This window comes from Podarcis filfolensis, assembly GCF_964270895.1.
Source record: "Podarcis filfolensis genome assembly, chromosome: 16".
NCBI lineage: Eukaryota > Metazoa > Chordata > Lepidosauria > Squamata > Lacertidae > Podarcis > Podarcis filfolensis.
In genome coordinates this window covers 27,912,269-27,933,147 of record NC_139620.1, presented here as the reverse complement: position 1 = coordinate 27,933,147, position 20,879 = coordinate 27,912,269, and the positions used below count along the sequence as shown (strand labels likewise).

At 46.6% G+C, this 20,879-nt stretch overlaps 1 protein-coding gene across 1 annotated transcript; it reads left to right on the top strand.

The window, feature by feature from the left end:
• Positions 1-7,754: 7,754 nt before the first annotated feature.
• ESS2 (ess-2 splicing factor homolog) lies at positions 7,755-20,394 on the top strand. The gene is made up of 10 exons (XM_083590321.1): positions 7,755-8,067; positions 12,292-12,460; positions 13,049-13,144; positions 13,460-13,629; positions 14,079-14,199; positions 14,646-14,779; positions 16,287-16,389; positions 17,296-17,405; positions 18,675-18,790; positions 19,292-20,394. The coding sequence occupies exons 1-10, from the start codon at positions 7,915-7,917 to the stop codon at positions 19,575-19,577; spliced, it is 1,458 nt and encodes a 485-aa protein (XP_083446447.1). The 5' UTR covers positions 7,755-7,914; the 3' UTR covers positions 19,578-20,394.
• Positions 20,395-20,879: the final 485 nt, after the last annotated feature.

Below are 20,879 nucleotides of genomic sequence, written 5' to 3'. Positions count from 1 at the left end.
ATTCACAGGCAGGGGCAGCAGGCACAACAACAACAAAGGCGGACCATCACTCTACGCAGGCAGGGGTCGGCATGCACAACAACAACAACAACCAAGGCAGATCCATCACGATTCGCAGCCAGGGGCGGCAGGCAGAAGAAAAATAACCATCAAGGCAGAACCAACACAATTCGCAAGCAGGGGCGGCAGGCACAAAAACAACAAAGGAAGAACCATCACGATTCGCAGGCAGGGGACGGCTGGCAGAAAAACAATAACAACTAGGGTAGAACCATCACGATTCGCAGGCAGGGGTCGGCAGGCACAACAACAACAACAACAACAAAGGCAGAACCATCATGATTCGCAGGCGGCGGCGGCAGGCAGAAAAACAATAACATCTAAGGTAGAACCATCACAATTCATAGGCAGGGGCAGCAGGCACAACAACAACAACAACAACAACAACAACAACAACAGCAACAACAACCACCAAGGCAGAACCATCACGATTTGCAGGCAGGGGCGGCAGGCATAACAACAACAACAGCAAAGGCAGAACATCACTCTACGCAGGCAGGGGTCGGCATGCACAACAACAACAACAACCAAGGCGGAACCATCACGATTCGGAAGCAGGGGCAGCAGGCAGAAGAACATCCAAGGCAGAACCATCATGATTCGCAGGCAGCGGTCGGCAGGCACAACAACAACAACGACAACAACCAAGGCAGAACCATCACAATTCGCAGGTAGGGGCAGCAGGCACAACAACAACAACAAAGGCGGAACATCACCTTGCGCAGCCAGGGGCGGCAGGCACAACAACAACTACTATATCAACCAAGGCAGAAGCATCACGATTCGCAGGCAGGGGCGGCAGGCACAACAACAACAACAAGAACAGCTAGGTCAGAACATCAAGATTCGCAGGCCTGGGCAGCAGGCAGAACAACATCCAAGGCAGAACCATCATGATTCGCAGGCAGGGGCGGCAGGCACAACAACAGCAACAACAAAGGCAGAACATCACCCTGCGCAGGAACGGGTCGGCAGGCACGACAACAACAACAAGAACAACCATCACGATTCGCAGGCAGGGGCAGCAGGCGGAAGAACAACAACCAATGCAGGACCATCATGATTCGCAGGCAGAGGCAGCAGGCAGAACAACATCCAAGGCAGAACCATCATGATTCGCAGGCAGGGGCGGCAGGCACAACAACAACAACAAAGGTGGAACATCACCCTGCGCAGGAACGGGTCGGCAGGCACGACAACAACAACAAGAACAACCATCACGATTCGCAGGCAGGGGCAGCAGGCGGAAGAACAACAACCAATGCAGGACCATCATGATTCGCAGGCAGAGGCAGCAGGCAGAACAACATCCAAGGCAGAACCATCATGATTCGCAGGCAGGGGCGGCAGGCACAACAACAACAACAAAGGTGGAACATCACTCTGCGCAGGTAGCGGTGGGCAGGTACAACAACAACAACAACCACCACCACAGAGGAACCATAACGCTTCTCAGGCAGCGGGGGCTGGCAGAACAAAAATAACCACAAAGGCAGAACCAACACAATTCGCAGGCAGGGGCGGCAGGCACAACAACAACAAGAAAGGCGGAAGATTACCCTTCGCAGCCAGGGGTGGCAGGCACAACAACAAAAACAACGAAGGCACAACCATCACAATTCGCTGGCAGGGATGGCAGGCACAACTACAACATCAACCATGGCAGAACCATCATGATTCGCAGGCAGGGGTCGGCAGGCACAACAACAACCAAAGCGGAACCATCACGATTCGGAGGCAGGGGAAGCAGGAAGAAGAACATCCAAGGCGGAACCATCACGATTTGCAGGCAGGGGCAGCAGGGAGAACAACAACAACAACAACCAAGGCAGAATCATCACGATTCACAGGCAGCGGGGGCAGGCAGAACAACAATAACCATCAAGGCAGAACCAACAGAATTCGCAAGCAGGGGCGGCAGGCACAACAAAAACAAAGGAAGAACCATCACGATTCGCAGGCAGGGGTTGGCGGGCACAACAACAACAAGAACAACTAGGTCGGAACCATCACGATTCGCAGGCAGGGGCAGCAGGCACAACAAAAACAACAACAACAAAGGCGGAACATCACCCTGCACAGGCAGGGGGCGGCATGCACAACAACAACGAAGGAAGAACCATCACGATTCACAGGCAAGGGTCGGCAGGCACAACAACAACGAAGGAAGAACCATCATGATTCGCAGGCAGGGGTCGGCGGGCACAACAACAACAAGAACAACTAGGTCGGAACCATTATGATTCGGAGGCAGCGGCGGCAGGCAGAAGAACATCCAAGGCAGAACCATAATGATTCGCAGGCAGCGGCAGCAGGCAGAAAGACAATAACATCTAAGGTAGAACCATCACAATTCACAGGCAGGGGCAGCAGGCACAACAACAACAACAACAACAACAACAACAACAACAACAACAACAACAACAACAACAACCAAGGCAGAACCATCACAATTCACAGGCAGGGACAGCAAGCACAACAACAACAACAGCAACAACCAAGGTGGAACCTTCACGATTCGCAGGCAGGGGTGGCAGGCACAACAACAACAACAACAGCAACAACAACAGCGGAACATCACTCTGCGCAAGCAGGGGTCGGCAGGCACAACAACAACAACAATCAAGGCGGAACCACAACGCTTTGCAGGGAACGGCGGCAGGCAGAACAGCAATAACAACCAAGGTAGAACCATCACAATTCACAGCCAGGGGCGGCAGGCACAACAACAAAAACAAAAATAACAACTAAGGCAAAACCATCACAATTCAAAGGCAGGGGCGGCAGCACCACTACAACATCAACCATGGCAGAACCATCAGAATTTGCAGGTGTGGTTGGCAGGCACAACAACAACAACAACAATAACCAACGCAGATCCATCATGATTCGCAGACAGGGGCAGCAGGCACAACAACAACAACAAAAAAACAGCGAAGGCAGAACCATCAGCAATCGCAGGCAGTGGCGGCAGGCACAACAACAACCTAGGTGGAAACATAACGCTTCACAGGCAGCGGGAGCAGGCAGAACAACAATGACAACCAACGCAGAACCTTCACAATTCGCAGCCAGGTGCAGCAGTCACAACAACAACAAAAACAACAACAACAACCAAGGCAGAACCATCACAATTCGCAGGCGTGGTTGGCAGGCACAACAACAACAAGAACCAAGGCGGAACCATCATGATTCGCAGACAGGCAGCAGGCACAACAACAAAAACAACAACAACCAAGGCAGAACCATCACCATTCGCAGGCAGGGGCAGGAGGCAGAACAACAATAAGAACCAAGGCAAAACCATCACAATTCGCAGGCAGAGACGGCAGGCACAACAACAACCACCACCAAGGCGGAAAGTTATCATGTTCAGGCAGGGGCGGCAGGCAGAACAACAACAACCAAGGCGGAACATCCTGCTGCGCAGGCAGGGGCGGCAAGCAAAACAACAACAACTCCAGCAGGACACGGTGCAGGCAGGAACTGGATACCAACCATGTTGCTCCCACAACTTGGGACTGGGGCTGGCTGGCTTTTATCTGCCCCGAGGCATAGGGTGGCCCCAGTCCACAGGTGACTCGCCTGTCCTGGCCTGGAGGCGAGCACTCCGCCTGCGGGAACTTAGTTCCCCCTGCCTCTCTGCCCTGAGCCTCTGCAGCCCAGGAGAGACTGGAGGGTTACCGGACCCAGAGGCAACCTCAGCTTCCCCTGACGGGGCCGAGAGTGGAGCACCTGCAGGCAATGGGTCCTCCATCACCTCAGGAGCCAGAGCAGACTCAGCTGGTGCCTGCACCTGAGACCTAGCACAGGTGAGGACCCTTCAGGCTCATGCCCCAGCCCCGGCTCAGCTGGTTCTGGAGGCGGGGAATCCTGTGCAGGCTGGGATCCCTCAGGTTCAGCCTCCGAGTCCGAATCCCAGGCCATCACACGCATAAAAGAAGCACATTAAGCAGCAGTTAAACTGTGGAACTGGCTCCCAGGAAGAAGGCTATGTTCTGCTTCTGTATGTTTTGTTTCCCCACAAGATGGGAAAGTGCTCAGGTGCTTGGTGGCTGCTGTGAGCACAAGATACTATTTGTTAAGTTTTCTGTTTTACAATTAAAACACTCATTTTACATCCTTAAGATATCAATGACTTCCCTTCTTTTTCCACGGTTCAGTTTATATATCACAAATCCCTGCGTCTTTTACAAAAACTATACCATTCAGTTGAAAAGAACCAGAAATGCTCACCGGCTGCTCTCCAGTCCTTAGGGGATTCTGTGAGCCCACTAGGTGAAAGTATTCCCTGCGGTCAGAGGGTTTTAAGAAAACAGGCAAGACCAAGGCAAAACTTAAAGCAAAGTGGCTAAGAAGCCTGACCTTTATTTGCAAGCAAAACTGCTACAGCAGGACCAGCAATAGAAGAATGGCAGATGAAGATGTTGGACTTTTTGGAGCTGGCCGACCTGACTGGAAGAATCCGCGACCAGAAGGAAGAGGAATATCAAGAAGATTGGAAGAAATTCAAAGAATATTTAGCCAAATATTGTAACATAAGATAATTAGAAATCACTTGGAAGTATCAAATAGTCTTAGGATTAGATTAAGAATGAATTGTAAAGAATTAAGGATAAGAATACGAATAAAAGAGATGAAGGTAGTAAATTGAAGGAGTTAATTTAATAAGAAATATGATTTTGGAGAACTGTTACAAGGTGATACAATGAAATTCAGTTAGGGGGGATTTGAGGAAGTCAGTTAACAAAGTTAAATTAGGTTAGAAGTAATGTGTTTTTATTTGTTTTTCTCTTTAGTATTGTAATGTGTTTTCTTTTGTGTGTTTTGTATGTTATTTCTGTTATAAATTTGGAAAATTAATTAAAAAATTTGAAAAACAAAAACAAAACTGCTATAGCAGGGTCCGCACTCCTCTTCCAAAGAGACGAGTCGATCCCCTCCCAGAAGGTGCTGCCAACTTTTATTAGTTCCCCCATTTCCAGTTCCCCCTCCCACCTTTCATCATCACTACATCATTTCTACATCATCAGAAGTGGGAGGTACATGGGCAGAGCCTGGGTGTCAGGTAGCTACCCTTCCCGCCTTTTACCCATCACCTGACACCCGATAAAAACAAGACAATAAATCTATTTACACTTCCTGACCCAACTGGTCAAGTTGCTCGCTATCCTCTTTGTTCTCCGGAGTCAGAATCCATTCCTGGGCTGCTTGATCTTGTGATCTTGATGGCTACCTGTCTTGAACTTGGTTTAGGTGTGATAAGAATTTCAAGGTCTTAGATATGTAATAAATGTTCATAAATGTACCAAGCAAACATGTACATAAATATATAAACCACATGTCTGAAAACCCCACAGAAAAAAAAGTCCTGAACAAATTGACCTCAATTATTTCTCTGCTAGGTCAAAGTGGGAAACCTCCCCATTGTCTTTTTTCTTCACAAATCCTGTGTTAAGGGCACATGTAAGATATGAATAGGGTGTGAGCCTGTGACCTTGCCCAGGAACTAAGTATTTATCATTACAGAAGACTGGCCAGGCTCCCCAGGCAATCCAATCAAGTGATCATTAAACAGGTAACCAGTCAGACAAGATAAACAAGTCACTCAGATTTCTGCTGTCGACCCACCTTTTCTGTGATGTAGGTATGATGTGTTTGGGGGTGGTCTTGGACTCCAAGGCGGGCAATTTAAAATGTCTATATAAGGGCAGACACACTTTTGTTCTGGTCCTCCTCCTTCTCCTGTGTGTGAAGGGGGCACTCTGTTGCAACAGATCAATAAAGATCAGGCTTACTAGCTGCTTTGCTTCTCAATATTCTCTGGTTGGCCTCTGTTATTTTCTCCTACCAATAGGAAATCTACGTAAGAACTCTATATGGGCTCTTGGATACCCCATAAGGGAAAAAAGGGCAGATTTTTGTTTACAACATAGGTATTACCCCTGAGGTGAGGCCATTTTGCCTATGTGACTCTACGCCTTTGGGTAAATGGCTGTCTAGAGTCTCCTTTTCCTTGTGCCAAACAGGACTTATGGAGATGGAAAGAACAGCTGCTTTTCGTGAATTTCTGAGGCTCTGCACAGTGTATTTTATACAGTGATTTAGACAGGATACAATCACTTCTAGGCCAGATACATAGTAACATTTTAACCGGCTGGGATGACATTTCATTCCTAAAAGCTGTCAATGAAGAGGATGCATTCCATTTGGCTGCAGTAACAGCGTTACATACTCTAGGTGGTGCTGTTTGATAGCATTCATTGGCTGGAGCTGGACAAGTCATTAAAATACAGGAGTAAGGTAAAGGTAAAGGGACCCCTGACCATTAGGTCCAATCGTGGCCGACTCTGAGATTGCGGTGCTCATCTCGCTTTATTGGCTGAGGGAGCCGGCGTACAGCTTCCGGGTCATGTGGCCACCGTGACTAAGCCGCTTCTGGCGAACCAGAGCAGCGCACGGAAACGCCGTTTACCTTCCCGCCGGAGCGGTACCTATTTATCTACTTGCACTTTGACGTGCTTTCGAACTGCTAGGTTGGCAGGAGCAGGGACCGAGCAATGGGAGCTCACCCAGTCGTGGGGATTCGAACCGGCGACCTTCTGATCGTCAAGTCCTAGGCTCTGTGGTTTAACCCACAGCGCCACCCGCGTCCCTTTCACTGTGTTTAGTGCAGTGTAATTCCATTATTTGGGATTTTTATTTATTTATTAGTAAATATTTTTCTTTTGCTTCACGGGGGAGGGGGGAAGTGATGACAATGTACAACACACACAAAAATGCATTAATTAATAGCAACATTTTTATTGTCATTTTGCAGCTGTGTTACATAATCAAAGTCATTAAAACCAAAGAAGTACAGCTCCCAACTTTGGAGATATCTTCACCCTTGTAATAAGCACCATTCCCACATAATAATAGCAGGCATTTATATAAATGAGAGGCAGTTATTATGAAACTATTATTATTAGTTATTAGCACAAACCCCGCTTTGGGATTTATTGGAATAAAAAGCAGCTGAGAAAGAGAACCAATCAATCAATCAATCAATCAGGGTGAGGGGTGTGGCCTGGGGAGATTTTAGAGGGCTGGACTTGGAGAGCCAAATTCGATCCCAATTGGACCCCAAGTGGCGCAAATGGAAGAGATACTATGCCCGAAATTAATGGACTATGCAGAATTGGACAAAATGACAGGAAGGATTCGAAACATGCAGACTACAAGAAGTTTTGTAAGGAGAAATATATGAAGTGTTAGAAAGTAGAAAAAGATAGAGATATTGGTTATGAGTTTGAAATGTAATAGGGAAAAGAAGAAATGAATACTGAGAGATTAGATTGGAAAATTTTCAGACAGGACTGATGGAAATCAAAAATTTGAATAAGATGTAAAAGTATGTTTAATTACTGTTGAAAATGATATGTTAAAAAAAACTAGTAAAAAATTATATATATAGGAAGAGATACTACGCCAACCCTGCAATGCAGACCAGCTGAACCAAACCGAGCCGCACCTCGGCTTCCAAACAGACCCGGAAGCTGCAGCTGTTTGGCAACATCTACAGATTACACCTCTACGGCGACGGATGGAGCGAGGCGTGGTTTCCTGACCAGGCAATTTCCCCCTCACAGAGACTACAAATCCCGAAGGCCTTTGCGGTTCCCCAAGACCTTTTCCGTGGGGGGGGAAGGGGGGATCTAGCCGCGCCGCTTCCGGGCGTCGGTGTCGCTGTTGCCCGAAGCGAGGGTGCGTCGCCCTGTCCGGGCCTCTGCGTGCGGCCGAAGGACCCCCCGGGCGCATTGCTAAGGGCGACCGAGGTGCCGTTGCTGGGATTTTCTGGGCCTGGCGGGAGAGATGGGCGACCCGGGCCCCGCTGCTGCCGCCGCCTCGGCCAGAGCGCTGGTGCCAGTCCCGGCCGAGGCGGGCGCCGTGGCTGTGGTGAAGGAGGCGGCCCAGGAGGCCCCCAAGAGCAACAAGAGGGTCCTAGACGAGGAGAGCTACATTCAGGCGAGCGAGGGGAATGGGAGCGGGGGGTCTGGCGGGGGTGGGGGTGGGGTCCGGTGAGAGCGAGGGGTCTGGCGGGGTGGGGGGTTCAGAGGGGGGGGTCTGGCGGGGTGAGGGATCCGGTGGGAGGGGGGGTCTGGCGGGGTGAGGGGTCCGGTGGGAGGGGGGTCTGGTGGGGTGAAGGGGGGTCTGGTGGGAGGGGGGAGTCTGGCGAGGTGAGGGTCCGGTGAGAGGGGGTGTCTGGCGGGGTGGGGGGGTTCAGAGGGGGGGTCTGGCGGGGTGAGGGGTCCGGTGGGAGGGGGGTCTGGTGGGGTGAGGGGGGGTCTGGTGGGGTGGGGGAGGGTCTGGCGGGGTGGGGGGCATAGCTGTCAACCTTCCCTTTTTGGGTGGGAAATTCCCTTATTCCAGCGCCGCTTCCCGCTGCTATCCCAGGTTGTTAGATATCCCGTAGACTGTCCCCGGGACAGGTGAGGCTGCTGGTCCCATACTTTCGAGGCTGCTTTTGTTGTTTAGTCGTTTAGTCGTGTCCGACTCTTCGTGACCCCCTGGACCAGAGCACGCCAGGCACTTCTGTCTTCCACTGCCTCCCGCAGTTTAGTCAGACTCATGTTTGTAGCTTCGAAGACACTATCCAACCATCTCGTCCTCTGTCGTCCCCTTCTCCTTGTGCCCTCCATCTTTCCCAACATCAGGGTCTTTTCCAGGGAGTCTTCTCTTCTCATGAGGTGGCCAAAGTATTGGAGCCTCAGCTTCAGGATCTGTCCTTCCAGGGAGCACTCAGGGCTGATTTCCTTCAGAATGGATAGGTTTGATCTTCTTGCAGTCCATGGGACTCTCAAGAGTCTCCTCCAGCACCATAATTCAAAAGCATCAATTCTTCGGCGATCAGCCTTCTTTATGGTCCAGCTCTCACTTCCATACATCACTACTGGGAAAACCATGGCTTTAACTATACGGACCTTTGTTGGCAAGGTGATGTCTCTACTTTTTAAGATGCTGTCCAGGTTGGTCATTGCTTTCCTCCCAAGAAGCAGGCGTCTCTTAATTTCGTGGCTGCTGTCACCATCTGCAGTGATCATGGAACCCAAGAAAGTAAAATTTCTCACTGCCTCCATTTCTTCTCCTTCTATTTGCCAGGAGGTGATGGGACCAGTGGCCATGATCTTCGTTTTTTTGATGTTGAGCTTCAGACCATATTTTGCGCTCTCCTCTTTTACCCTCAATAAAAGGTTCTTTAATTCCTCCTCACTTTCTGCCATCAAGGTTGTGTCATCTGCATATCTGAGGTTGTTGATATTTCTTCCAGCAATCTTAATTCCGGCTAGGGATTCATCCAGCCCAGCCTTTCGCATGATGAATTCTGCATATAAGTTAAATAACCAGGGAGACAATATACAGCCTTGTCGTACTCCTTTCCCAATTTTGAACCAATCAGTTGTTCCATATCCAGTTCTAACTGTAGCTTCTTGTCCCACATAGAGATTTCTCAGGAGACAGATGAGGTGATCAGGCACTCCCATTTCTTTAAGAACTTGCCATAGTTTGCTGTGGTCAACACAGTCAAAGGCTTTTGCATAGTCAATGAAGCAGAAGTAGATGTCTTTCTGGAACTCTCTGGCTTTCTCCATAATCCAGCACATGTTTGCAATTTGGTCTCTGGTTCCTCTGCCTCTTCTAAATCCAGCTTGCACTTCTGGGAGTTCTCGGTCCACATACTGCTTGAGCCTTCCTTGTAGAATTTTAAGCATAACCTTGCTAGCGTGTGAAATAAGTGCAATTGTGCGGTATTTGGAGCATTCTTTAGCACTGCCCTTCTTTGGGATTGGGATGTAGACTGATCTTCTCCAATCCTCTGGCCACTGCTGAGTTTTCCAAACTTGCTGGCATATTGAGTGTAGCACCTTAACAGCATCATCTTTTAAAATTTTAAATAGTTCAGCTGGAATACCATCACTTCCACTGGCCTTGTTATTTGCAGTGCTTTCTAAGGCCCATTTGACTTCACTCTCCAGGATGTCTGGCTCAAGGTCAGCAACCCCACTACCTGGGGTGTACGAGGCATCCATTTCTTTCTGGTATAATTCCTCTGTGTATTCTTGCCACCTCTTCTTGATGTCTTCTGCTTCTGTTAGGTCCTTACCACTTTTGTCCTTTATTATGGCAATCTTTGAACGAAATGTTCCTTTCATATCTCCAATTAATCCCTTATTTTCAAATCTGAAAGTTGACAGCTATGTGTCCAGTGGGAGTGGGGGGGGGGTCTGGCAGGCTGGGGAGTCCGGTGAGAGTGAGGGGTCTGGCAGGGCCTTTCCTTGTCTTGAGTGTTTGGAGAGACAGTGTGCTGCTGTGCGGGGTTTTATTTATTTATGGTAAGGTGGACTATTGGGTTGTTTTTATTATGTATTTTGTGGCTTTATATCTTGATTTTCTTCTGTGAACTGCCCTGACATCCCTGGGTGTAGGGCAGTATATAAATAAAATAAATAATTTAAATAATTATTATTAAATGTCTAATGTGTTTATTAGTATATTTGCTCAGTGTAAGTCACTTGGGCATGATGATGATGGTAACGATAACAAACTTTTTATAAAAGAATGGAAATGGTTTGTTGACTGTTCACAGACAAATCGTAAACAGATAAGAATGTTGGCAGGATTATTGTAATAACCTGTTTCATAAGAGTATATATTTAAAGTCGATGAATAAATGAGCAGATTAAGTTACTATGGATATGTAGAAGATACTAAAAATAAATTTAAGGAAATGTTAAAATGTTTTTGAAGTTGGTGAAATGCATAAACTTGAAAAGTATAAATAAATGTAAAAAATAATGATAATAAACAATGATGACCAAATGAATAAATAAAATTTGTTGACCCTGGGGGAAAAAACAATAACAAAACAATAACAGTGGTTATGAGTAGAGCTAGGACCAGAGAGACCTGGATTTGAATCCCTCTTCGGGCATGAAATTCACTAGAAGGCAGTCCCAGTAAGTCCACAACTTGTGTACGTTGAACTTGTGCACATCCAGCTCTACACGCTTGGCAGAAAAATTAGAAAGGGGGATGGATGTCAGGGAGGGGGGCGACTCGCAATCCCACCTACTATTGCCACTCCATCTGTTTTGACTGTACAGTGGTACCTCGGGTTACATATGCTTCAGGTTATATAGCTTCAGGTTACAGACTCCGCTAACCCAGAAATAATACCTCGGGTTAAGAACTTTGCTTCAGGATGAGAACAGAAATCGTGCTCTGGCAATGGCAGCAGCAGCAGGGGGCCCCATTAGCTAAAGTGGTGCTTCAGGTTAAGATCAGTTTCAGGTTAAGAACGGACCTCTGGAATGAATTAAGTACTTAACCCGAGGTACCACTGTATGCGGTTTTAACCATTGGAGAGATGCCCGGCACGTAACCGCAGGCCTTTTCTCTCTCTCTCTCTCTGCGTATGCATTATATTTTTCCCCCTGCCAAGCACACACCACAGGGTTATTGTTATTATGCTTACTGTATTTATATCCCACCCGTTAACTGAAGATCCCTGTGGGTTTTTTGTTTTCACAACAACACAATGGCGTGGGAAAGCAGTTTGGACACGGATGGGTTGGACAGGTCCTTGGCGGGATGTTTAATGTATTGAAAATCAATAAAATAAAATACATACACTAGAAAGGCGGTAAGGAAGGCAGCATTGCAGAACAACTGACAGATGTTGGACTTGGACCTTCAGGTGTTGGCTTGCTTGAGAAGCAATATCCTGCACATATTTCTTTAGAAGATAAATAAGTAAATGTGGGTGATGCCAACAGACAGACCTTATGAAGTCGTAAGTCTGCTCGTCATGATGGCTGTTTTCTATCTCCACTGGTGACAGCGGTTATATTAATTTAGGCCAGCTGAGTTTTGGATCAAAACCTTTGTTTCTTGGGGTGCAAAACAAGGCATTTATTTATTTATTTATTTATTTATTTATTTGAATTTATATGACGCCCTATACCTGCAGGTCTCGGGGTGGTTTCTCAGGTACCTTGTAAGATGGAATACATTGCTAAGGTGTCACAGCACATGGGTTGAAGGTTTGACAGGCCTCGGCCAGCAAGCCGCTTTACTTAAGCTAACTGTCTGAGGATCCTGCTACGCAGACCACAAAATTATACTATGTGTACCTTTAATTTTTTTTATTTTCCTCCTACCCTGAAACATTGTTAATTTGGCATTTTGCAGAGCCTGGAGAAAATCATCCAAAGGGATTTTTTCCCTGATGTTGAGAAATTGCGTGCTCAGAAGGACTATCTAGATGCTGAAGAAAGTGGTGATTTGGAGAAAATGAGACAGATAGCCATCAAATTTGGCTCTTCCTTGGGGAGAACTTCCAAAGACACCCCTGCACCATGTAAGAATTTATTTGGATCCTTGGATTATTGGTGTTGATGTTGATCATAGAGTTTTGAACATGTTCCTTTGACATTTTGGGGGCGTCTTTATGATTTGCAAAGAATACTCAGTAGAGCAATTTTATATGCATCACCAAAACCTGCATATAATCCTGCTGATGGGGCCAGAATACTCTTAGGGTTTTTTTGCTTTTCTTTTTCTTTCTTTCTTTCTTTTTTCTTTTCTTTTCTTTTCTTTTTTTCTTTTTTGCTTTTCATTTCAGTCTTTTCTGTTTCTCAAAAGAGTTAGAGGCAGCATTTATGGAACCTTTGGCCCTACAAGTGTTGCTGATCTACAGCTCCCATCAGCAAGTGTGGCCAGGGTGATGGGATTTGTAGTTCAGTAACATCTGGTGGGCCAAAGGTTCCCTATATATGATATCCCCCTTTTATCCTGTGAGGTAATTAGGTGGATGGGGGTTGTGTTAATCAAGTACACACACTATACTTTGTGGCTCAGTGGATATTTGAACCGGTGCCTTGTCTATGCTGGCTCTCGGAACAATACATTCCTAAGTCATTGCTTTTTCAAAAACGCTTTTGAACAGATGTTACTCCAGCCACGTTTGAAACACCCGAGGTTCATCCCGGTGACCCCTCCACATTGAATAAACCCAAGCTCCCAGTGAAAACTACAGAGGAAGGTAAGAAATTCTCATTTTGCTTGTTCTATATGTTGCTGTTTGGTTTCAGGGCTGAGAAGGATGTGAAACAATTCCTCCTGGTATCCCTAGTGTTAAAAATTGGAGGGGGGCTGCAGTTTGGTGATATAAGAGCGCATGGTTTACACGCAAAAAGATCTCAGGTTCAATCCCTGTCATTTCTAGTTGTATTGTGTCGTAGCTTCTGGTATCCTCATTGGTGCCTTGTTTAAAGGCATGGGGAAATCCATCCTTTGAAGGACTGAGGCAGGACTTCAAAGTCTTACCTGTGTTTGCTTCCTCCCCACTTTCCTACAGGTGAAACGGAGGAAGAAGAGAGCAAAGATGCTCTGCCCAGCCTGGACAGCTTCTTGGCAAAACACACCAGCGAGGATAACGCTTCCTTTGAGCAGATCATGGATGTGGCAGAAGAGAAGGAGAGAGCCAGGCATTCATGGCTCTACGATGCAGAAGAGGAATTTGCCCAGGTGCAGGAAAGAGCTTTGTGAATCTCCATTATTTAAATAGCTCCATGTAGGAGACTGATCTTCCATTGGTAAAAGAGGTCCACCAACAAAGCCCTCCCTTAAGACTTTTAGATTGCGTTCTCTTCTGAAATGATCACCTATGGTCCTGAAGCACATGCAGCAAACTCTAGCCAAGCAATCTGGTCATGGTCAAGTGCTTGGGGCCTGTAAATGAACCGGTATGTGCCATACACACAGTCTTGACTTCTAGTGGGGAAAAATGGGGTTGAGCCACGTTTCGACACCAAGCGTTACACAAAGTAATAAAGTAAGGCATGCATTCTCCACGCTGAAAAGTAAGATAATAATTATATACTCCCCAATTGCAGGCCCACTTAATTTGCACCTTTTCAACCTTATGTACTACTGTTTGTGCCCATCACTGAAGATCTTTGTCAAATCTGTTTCAGCGGCACCAGGAGCAGCTGGCACTTCCGTCAGCAGAAGAGCAGCAGGCCCTGGCGAATGGGAAAGCTGGGGTGGAGACATGGGAGTACAAGGCTAAGAATTCCCTCATGTATTACCCACCAGGTGAGCTCAGTGATGTCGCAAGAGTCTCCAGCAAATGGAGACAGCCAAATGGACCGATAGCTGTAAGTGTGTGTTTGTATGTGCACGCGCACACACGCCGGACAGGATTCTCTGCATCTTCCCTGTGCATCTTCTCATCTTTCAGTACCTTTTCAGAATTAATAATTTTGTTGGGCCTAATTGGTCATTGCTGCCTTTGAGGTGCTCCTTCTGAGTTCTAATATTATGGGGTGGAGGTGGGGGAATACTGATTCACTCCCTGCACCATTGAGAGATGAGCATGGAAGTGTAATTGTGATGAAAACTCATCCTCTATTCTTCTATTTGAGTTTTCATTCTTAACTTATGGGAGTACATATATCTTTTAAAATTGCAAATGGCAAGACTTTTGTTTGCTGCTTTGATATCAGGCCTCCAGTCTGATGCTAATGTTCTGCCTTTTCCAGGTGTTCCTGAAGAGGAGAATGTGTTTAAAAAGCCACGGGAAGTTGTCCACAGAAACACCCGTTTCCTGAAGGATCCGTTCAGCCAAGCCTTGAGCAAATCCCAGCTCCAACAGGCAGCAGCCCTCAATGCTCAGGTTAGAGAGCTGATTTAACTTTCCCACATCCTCTTTATTTGAAATCGGTGTCTTTCCTCTACTTACAGATGGATACTCTTAAAATTATATATTACACACCCCCCCCCCCATACATGCAGCTGAGGGAAAATTCTACCCTTACTAGCTTTAAGCAGAGCATCTTTAAAGTCTTTCAATTGATTAAATGCAATTTTAAATAGGAAAGAGAAGGCTGGTGAGTTCCAGTGGAGAGAGCCTCTTGCAGAAGACTTTGCATTACTGTATTTTAATATTTGGCTGGAAGCCGCCCAGAGTGGCTGGGGAAGCCCAGCCAGATGGGCGGGGTATAAATAATAAATTATTATTATTATTATTATTATTATTATTATTATTATTATTATTAATTTATTTGCTCTCCTCTGTTTATATTGACCGTCAGTGGTTGCATTTGCATTTTGCCCAATAGCGTGGTGAATGAACAGGAGGGAACCACAGCAAGCCGTGGATGCGAACACCTTTGCTCCTTGTTCAGCTGGGAGGATGACTTTGGAAGCTTTTACTCCTCCCCTATTAATCACGGCTTGCCATAACACCCAGACAGGGGATCATGATCAGTTGCAAAACAAGCCAGCTTCAGATGTGGTTGTTGAAGGTGACTTGATTACAACTATTGTATTGAGTGCATTTCTGTACTGCTCAATTGTTGGCCTTTGTCAGCGATGTACATAAAAATTAACCATGCAGAGAGTAAATAAATAAAAATCGTAAAACCAAACAGAAACGCAAACACTACCTTTTAATGCCTGCTTGAATAAGAAAGCCTCTGTTGCGCCTCTTAAGTTCAGCAAGGAGGGCACCTGTCTAAATCAGTTTGGAGAGAGTTGCAAGGCTTATGAGCCGAGCAGTTCAGCCACAGGGGACCTCCAGCTGAGACTCCCCCAAGGATTTTAGTGATTAGACAGGGATAAAAAGGATCAGTCTGTTCTTAACATATCCTGGACTAAGTTGCTAAAGGGCCTTGTAAATGAATACAAGAACCTCAAATCTGGCTCAGAAACATTAAACCACAATTCCTTGTCTGGATGACAGAAAAAGCTAGGTTTATGTAAAACCTATGAGTAAAAGCCTTTGAAGTCCTTCTGCCAGCCATCGAGAGGGGGAGTGTGTGATCCAAAGGATTGTTGTGGATCTTCCTTGCTTATGAGCATCGTGCTAAATCTTGGTTTAGCATCAGGTGCAAATATGACCAGTGAAGTATATGGCCAAACATTATAAAATCATCAAATGATGAAGAATCAGTTTAAGACAAAAAAGCAGATTTTTTGTTGAAGTTGGGGAGGGGGGAGCTTGATGCAAGATCTGCCTTAGAGGAGTTAAAGAGTCAGAGCCTATATACTAGATGGTTCAGGATTAAGTGGTATAAATATTTGAAATAATTTTTAAAAATACATAAAATGTTAAGCAAGCTTTTTGAATCTGTGTAAGCAATTGTTACCAAACTTTTCTTTTTTTCCTTTGCAAAATCTAGTACAAGCAGGGTAAAGTAGGTCCTGATGGGAAGGAGCTCATTCCCCAGGAATCGCCAAAGGTCAATGGATATGGATTTGTGGCCACGCCCTCCCCAGCTCCCGGTAAGAAGAGGCGGGCGGGGAATACCGAGAATTGTTGTAGAAAAATAAATTAGCTTGCACTTAGACAAGGCAAAACTGATACTTTATTAACAAATGTGACTGAATGCTTAGCCCCCCCGAGTCCACAAAACCTTGTTCATTGGGAAAGAGCAGTTTCAGCCATAGGAGCTAGTTCTGCAGGGTTATGGGGAAGAAAGCATAGCTTTCTAACAGGTTCAAGCAAGGGGATGGCTCATGGAGTAAATAATTACATTGTGATTCCTGGCATTGGCTAGTAATACTGAGCATATAGTGGAGAGAGTGTTTGTGGGCAGTCAGCTAAGGTATGGAGAGGAGAGGGTGCCTGTCCCTTTAACTCTTTATTAAAAGGTAAAGGTACCCCTGACCGTTAGGTCCAGTCACGGACGATTCGGGGGTTGCGGCACTCATCTCGCTCTATAGGCCGAGGGAGCCGGCATTTGTCTGCAGACAGCTTCCGGGTCATGTGGCCAGCATGACTAAGCCGCTTCTGGCGAACCAGAGCAGCGCACGGAAACGCCGTTTACCTTCCCACCGCAGCAGTACCTATTTATCTACTTGCACTTTGACGTGCTTTCGAACTGCTAGGTGGGCAGGAGCAGGGACCGAGCAACAGGAGCTCACCCCGTCGCAGGGATTCGAACTGCCGACCTTCTGATCGGGAAGCCCTAGGCTCTGTGGTTTAGACTTTATTACTGACCTGCTTAGCTAGGGTCAGGCTGCATAGCAATTGGGGAACTACGATTTGCCCCCCCCCCCAAGGTAGGTCTTGTGGATTTAATTGAAGGCCACCACAACTGCAGTTCAAGCTATAACTGGCAATATTTAAGCAAAGAACCTGCCATCAGTCCGTCTCATTAGACTTAACTTGTGAAACTCTATTCATAGGTGTGAACGACTCCCCTCTTATGACGTGGGGTGAGATTGAAAGCACCCCTTTGAGGTTAGAAGGCTCAGACACGCCGTATGTAGACAGGACCCCTGGACCAGCCTTCAAGGTATTTAAAGGGCGAGTTTCTCAGAACATGATCTGCTGTGCAAACTGGGTGGAGCCTGGCTGCACAAATGAGGTTGTGGCTTCCGGCTTGTGGGGGGGGGGGGAGTCAGCTGAAATAGCATGCCAGGTACAGCAATTGCCACTTGGGCATCAGAAACATCTGTTCTAGCCTCGGGCATATTAAAGCCCCGAGCTGACTTGCTCTGAGTGTGCACCAGTAGCCAGCGGGAACAAAGTGACAAAGGCAGCAGGGAATTTGTGGGTCTTCCTATGGTGAAGGTAAGGGAATCTTGATGCCTGGTGTTTCTTTTCCCTGGTTCAACCCCATCACCCACTGCACAGTCATCTGGGCCCAAAGGCTTTAGAGCTTGTCTGCTGCCTTTGCAGTACACCTGCATTTGCCGTGATAAATGGGCAAAAAGGTGAAGAAGAAATGCGTGTCTCCTAGCAGTCAAAATTGCATGCAGTGGGAGGGCATTGATGGACGGCAGTTATTATTAAAGCTATCCAGCACATCCATCCAGCACATCCAAGTTTAGAGATCAGTGTTTCATCTTTGCCCTTGATGTGCCTTTTCTGTATAAAAAACACACCAGTATACTTCTTGCAAAAGCGAAGCAACTTTAAGAAGGTGGCTCAGATAGAGGGTGTTTCAGTTTTACACTCTTGTGTATTTTTGCAGTTAAGTGAGAAGGGTGTGTGCACCTTTCTGTTTCCGCTTCAGGGCAACATATTAAGTTCTCTCACCACCACGTACTTGCCCAGTTGCCTGGGAGGTAGGTCAGGCTGAGAGATGGTGACCAACCTCAGATCACCCAGTGAGCTTTGTCTCATACCTGGAATTATAACCCGGGTCTCTCTGAACCAATCCATTACTCTAGCCCAGGGGTAGCTGACGTGATGCCCTCTGGATGGTGGACTCCAACTCCCATAAGTCCTAAACAACATCTCAGTAGTTGAGGATGATGGGAGTTGTAGTCAGGCAACATCTAGAGAGCCACAGGTTCCCCTACCACAGTCTTAGGCTCTAAGATCTCTTACTGCCCTAGTTTGAGTAGCACTTTTGAAGAGTTTGGAGCACAAGGTGTGGAGCTTCTGTGTTTGCCCTGGAAATGTTCAATGCAGGGATGGAGGTGGAATCCAATAACATCCATAGGTTCCCCGCCTCTGGCTACATTGCTTTCATAGCAAAAGCACAAGTGAGCAATGAACCTATGGCTGGAAATATGAGTTTCTCGGGTAGCACCGGTAACCCCTGGTCTTTTCCCAGATCCTGGAGCCTGGTCGCAGAGAGAGGCTAGGGCTTAAGATGGCCAACGAGGCAGCTGCTAAGAACCGAGCAAAAAAGCAGGAAGCTTTAAGAAGAGTCACGGAGAACCTCGCCAGGTGAGACTTTGCTAAAATCAGGGGCCTCTTTTCCAAAAATCTAACTGCAGCATTCAAGAGGAAAAACACACTGGGGGGGGGGAAACAGGAAGACTTGGCATTTTTAGAGCGCCAGAATGGCTGACCTGAATTTTGGATGTTGATTTTTAGAAGCAAAGAAATTGGATGTCTTAGCTTAGTGGTAGATATTGAATGCTCTGCTTCATCTGATCTTCAGGTACCTTTTCGGTAGCCAGGGCTATGTCTGGGAGGTAAACAATCCTCTTTTCTGGGTACTGTGTGAATTGTAGTTCTGTGTGAATAGGAGGTCGTCTAACAACTCTCAGCAGCCTCTGGAGGAAGCCATGACTGTTTAAAGCAGTGCCATGATGCTTTTACATGGATATTGCAGATAGAGCCTTACATAGTCACAACCAACCAATGCAAGTCGTCTCTTATCTAAAATTATTATTAGTTTTATTTTAAAAACCCATGTGTTTCTTCTTCTTCTTTTTCTTCTAGTCTTACTCCCAAAGGACTAAACCCAGCGATGTCACCAGCCATGCAACGCTTAGTAAACAGGACTGCCAGCAAATTCACAGACAAAGCCCTCCGAGCCAGCTACACCCCGTCCCCTGCACACCTGAGCACACCTGGCTACAAGACCCCGGCAGGTGGGCCGCAGACGCCCACTGTCACCCCAACTTCCAGGACAGCGTCTCAAACACCAGGGACTCAGGACCCCACCTCAATCACGGACAATCTGCTGCAGCTGCCTAAAAGACGCAAAGCCTCGGATTTTTTCTGAGGAACGGCATCTCTCTTTCTCTTCTGCAGGGCCCCACATAGCAGAGTATGCGGATATAGCAGACAAAATAGACACAAAAGCGACAAGAAGGGCTGCCCGGATTTTCAGGATTGTGTCTACCCTCCAAACCTGTGTTGCTGCTGCACGTTTGTCAGCTGCAAGAAGTAACACAGGTAGAAGAAGCCTTTTTTGGCCAGGCATCAGGTTTGAAGCCTTCTGTGCTGCATGAGCCCAGGAGCCAAGGAAAGAAAGACTGTAGTTGAAATGATGTATGTGACATGAGCCTTTCTAAAGCATTTTGGGCGGTTTTACAAAGGGGACCTTGTTGTTTGAGTTTGGGTGCCTCTGATTCTGTCTGTACAGGCATATGTTTTTATTTATTGAACACAGAAAGCCTTTGGATAAAGACTCGACACTAATCTGAATCGAGGGTATGCCTGTGGCTCTCAACATCACTGTTGGAAAAATTCTGATGAATATATGAGAGCCACTTTCCAGCTTTACATTATTCATCCAGGGAATGACTTTCAGACTGCTTCTCAGTGATGTGTCATTTGGCAGATGTGGAGGATTGGGATTTCTGCTTGGGAGGGCCAGAGCTTTTGCTCTCAGATGCCTACAGGAAGCCTGGCTTTGGTTATGGGATGTGTAAGCGTGATATCCCACAAAGCTGGGAAAGGTTGGCTTTATTTTTAAAAATAGTAATTTATTTTTGTATATTTTGCTCTTCTACCAACAGTATCCAGAGCAGCATACAACACACTTGGTAAAGCATATAGTATATAATCAATAAAAAACTACATGTACAACTGAAGAACTGTGTGTAAAAGTAATAAGAACAGAAAACCTAAATAAAAAAGCCAACAGCAGCAGAGGTAAAACATATTGCAAGTTAAAACTGGGAGCAGTATTAGTAAGTGTCAATATATTGAATCTTCAGGGAAATGTGCTTTCAGTTCTAATGAAAGGCTCACAATGTGGGTGCCTGATTACTTTTGGGATGGGCAAAGTATTCCAGAGTCCGGCTATTGCTGTAGCCTTCAAATGTCATTGGACTCCAGCCCCCAGCATCCTTGACCATTGGATATGCTGGCTGGGGCTGATGGGAGTTGGAGTCTTAACAACATCTGGAAGGCCCCAGGTTGGCCATCCCTCTACTACAGGGAAGGCTTTCCAGGCAATGGAGTTCTGGTTTTAGAAAGCCATTAGTTAGTCTCTCTCGGAACCAATAAGTCATTGTGTGTTCATGATTTCAGGTGTGCAGAGATGGGTGGCGCTTGGAATTCACTGCACCACTTGTCT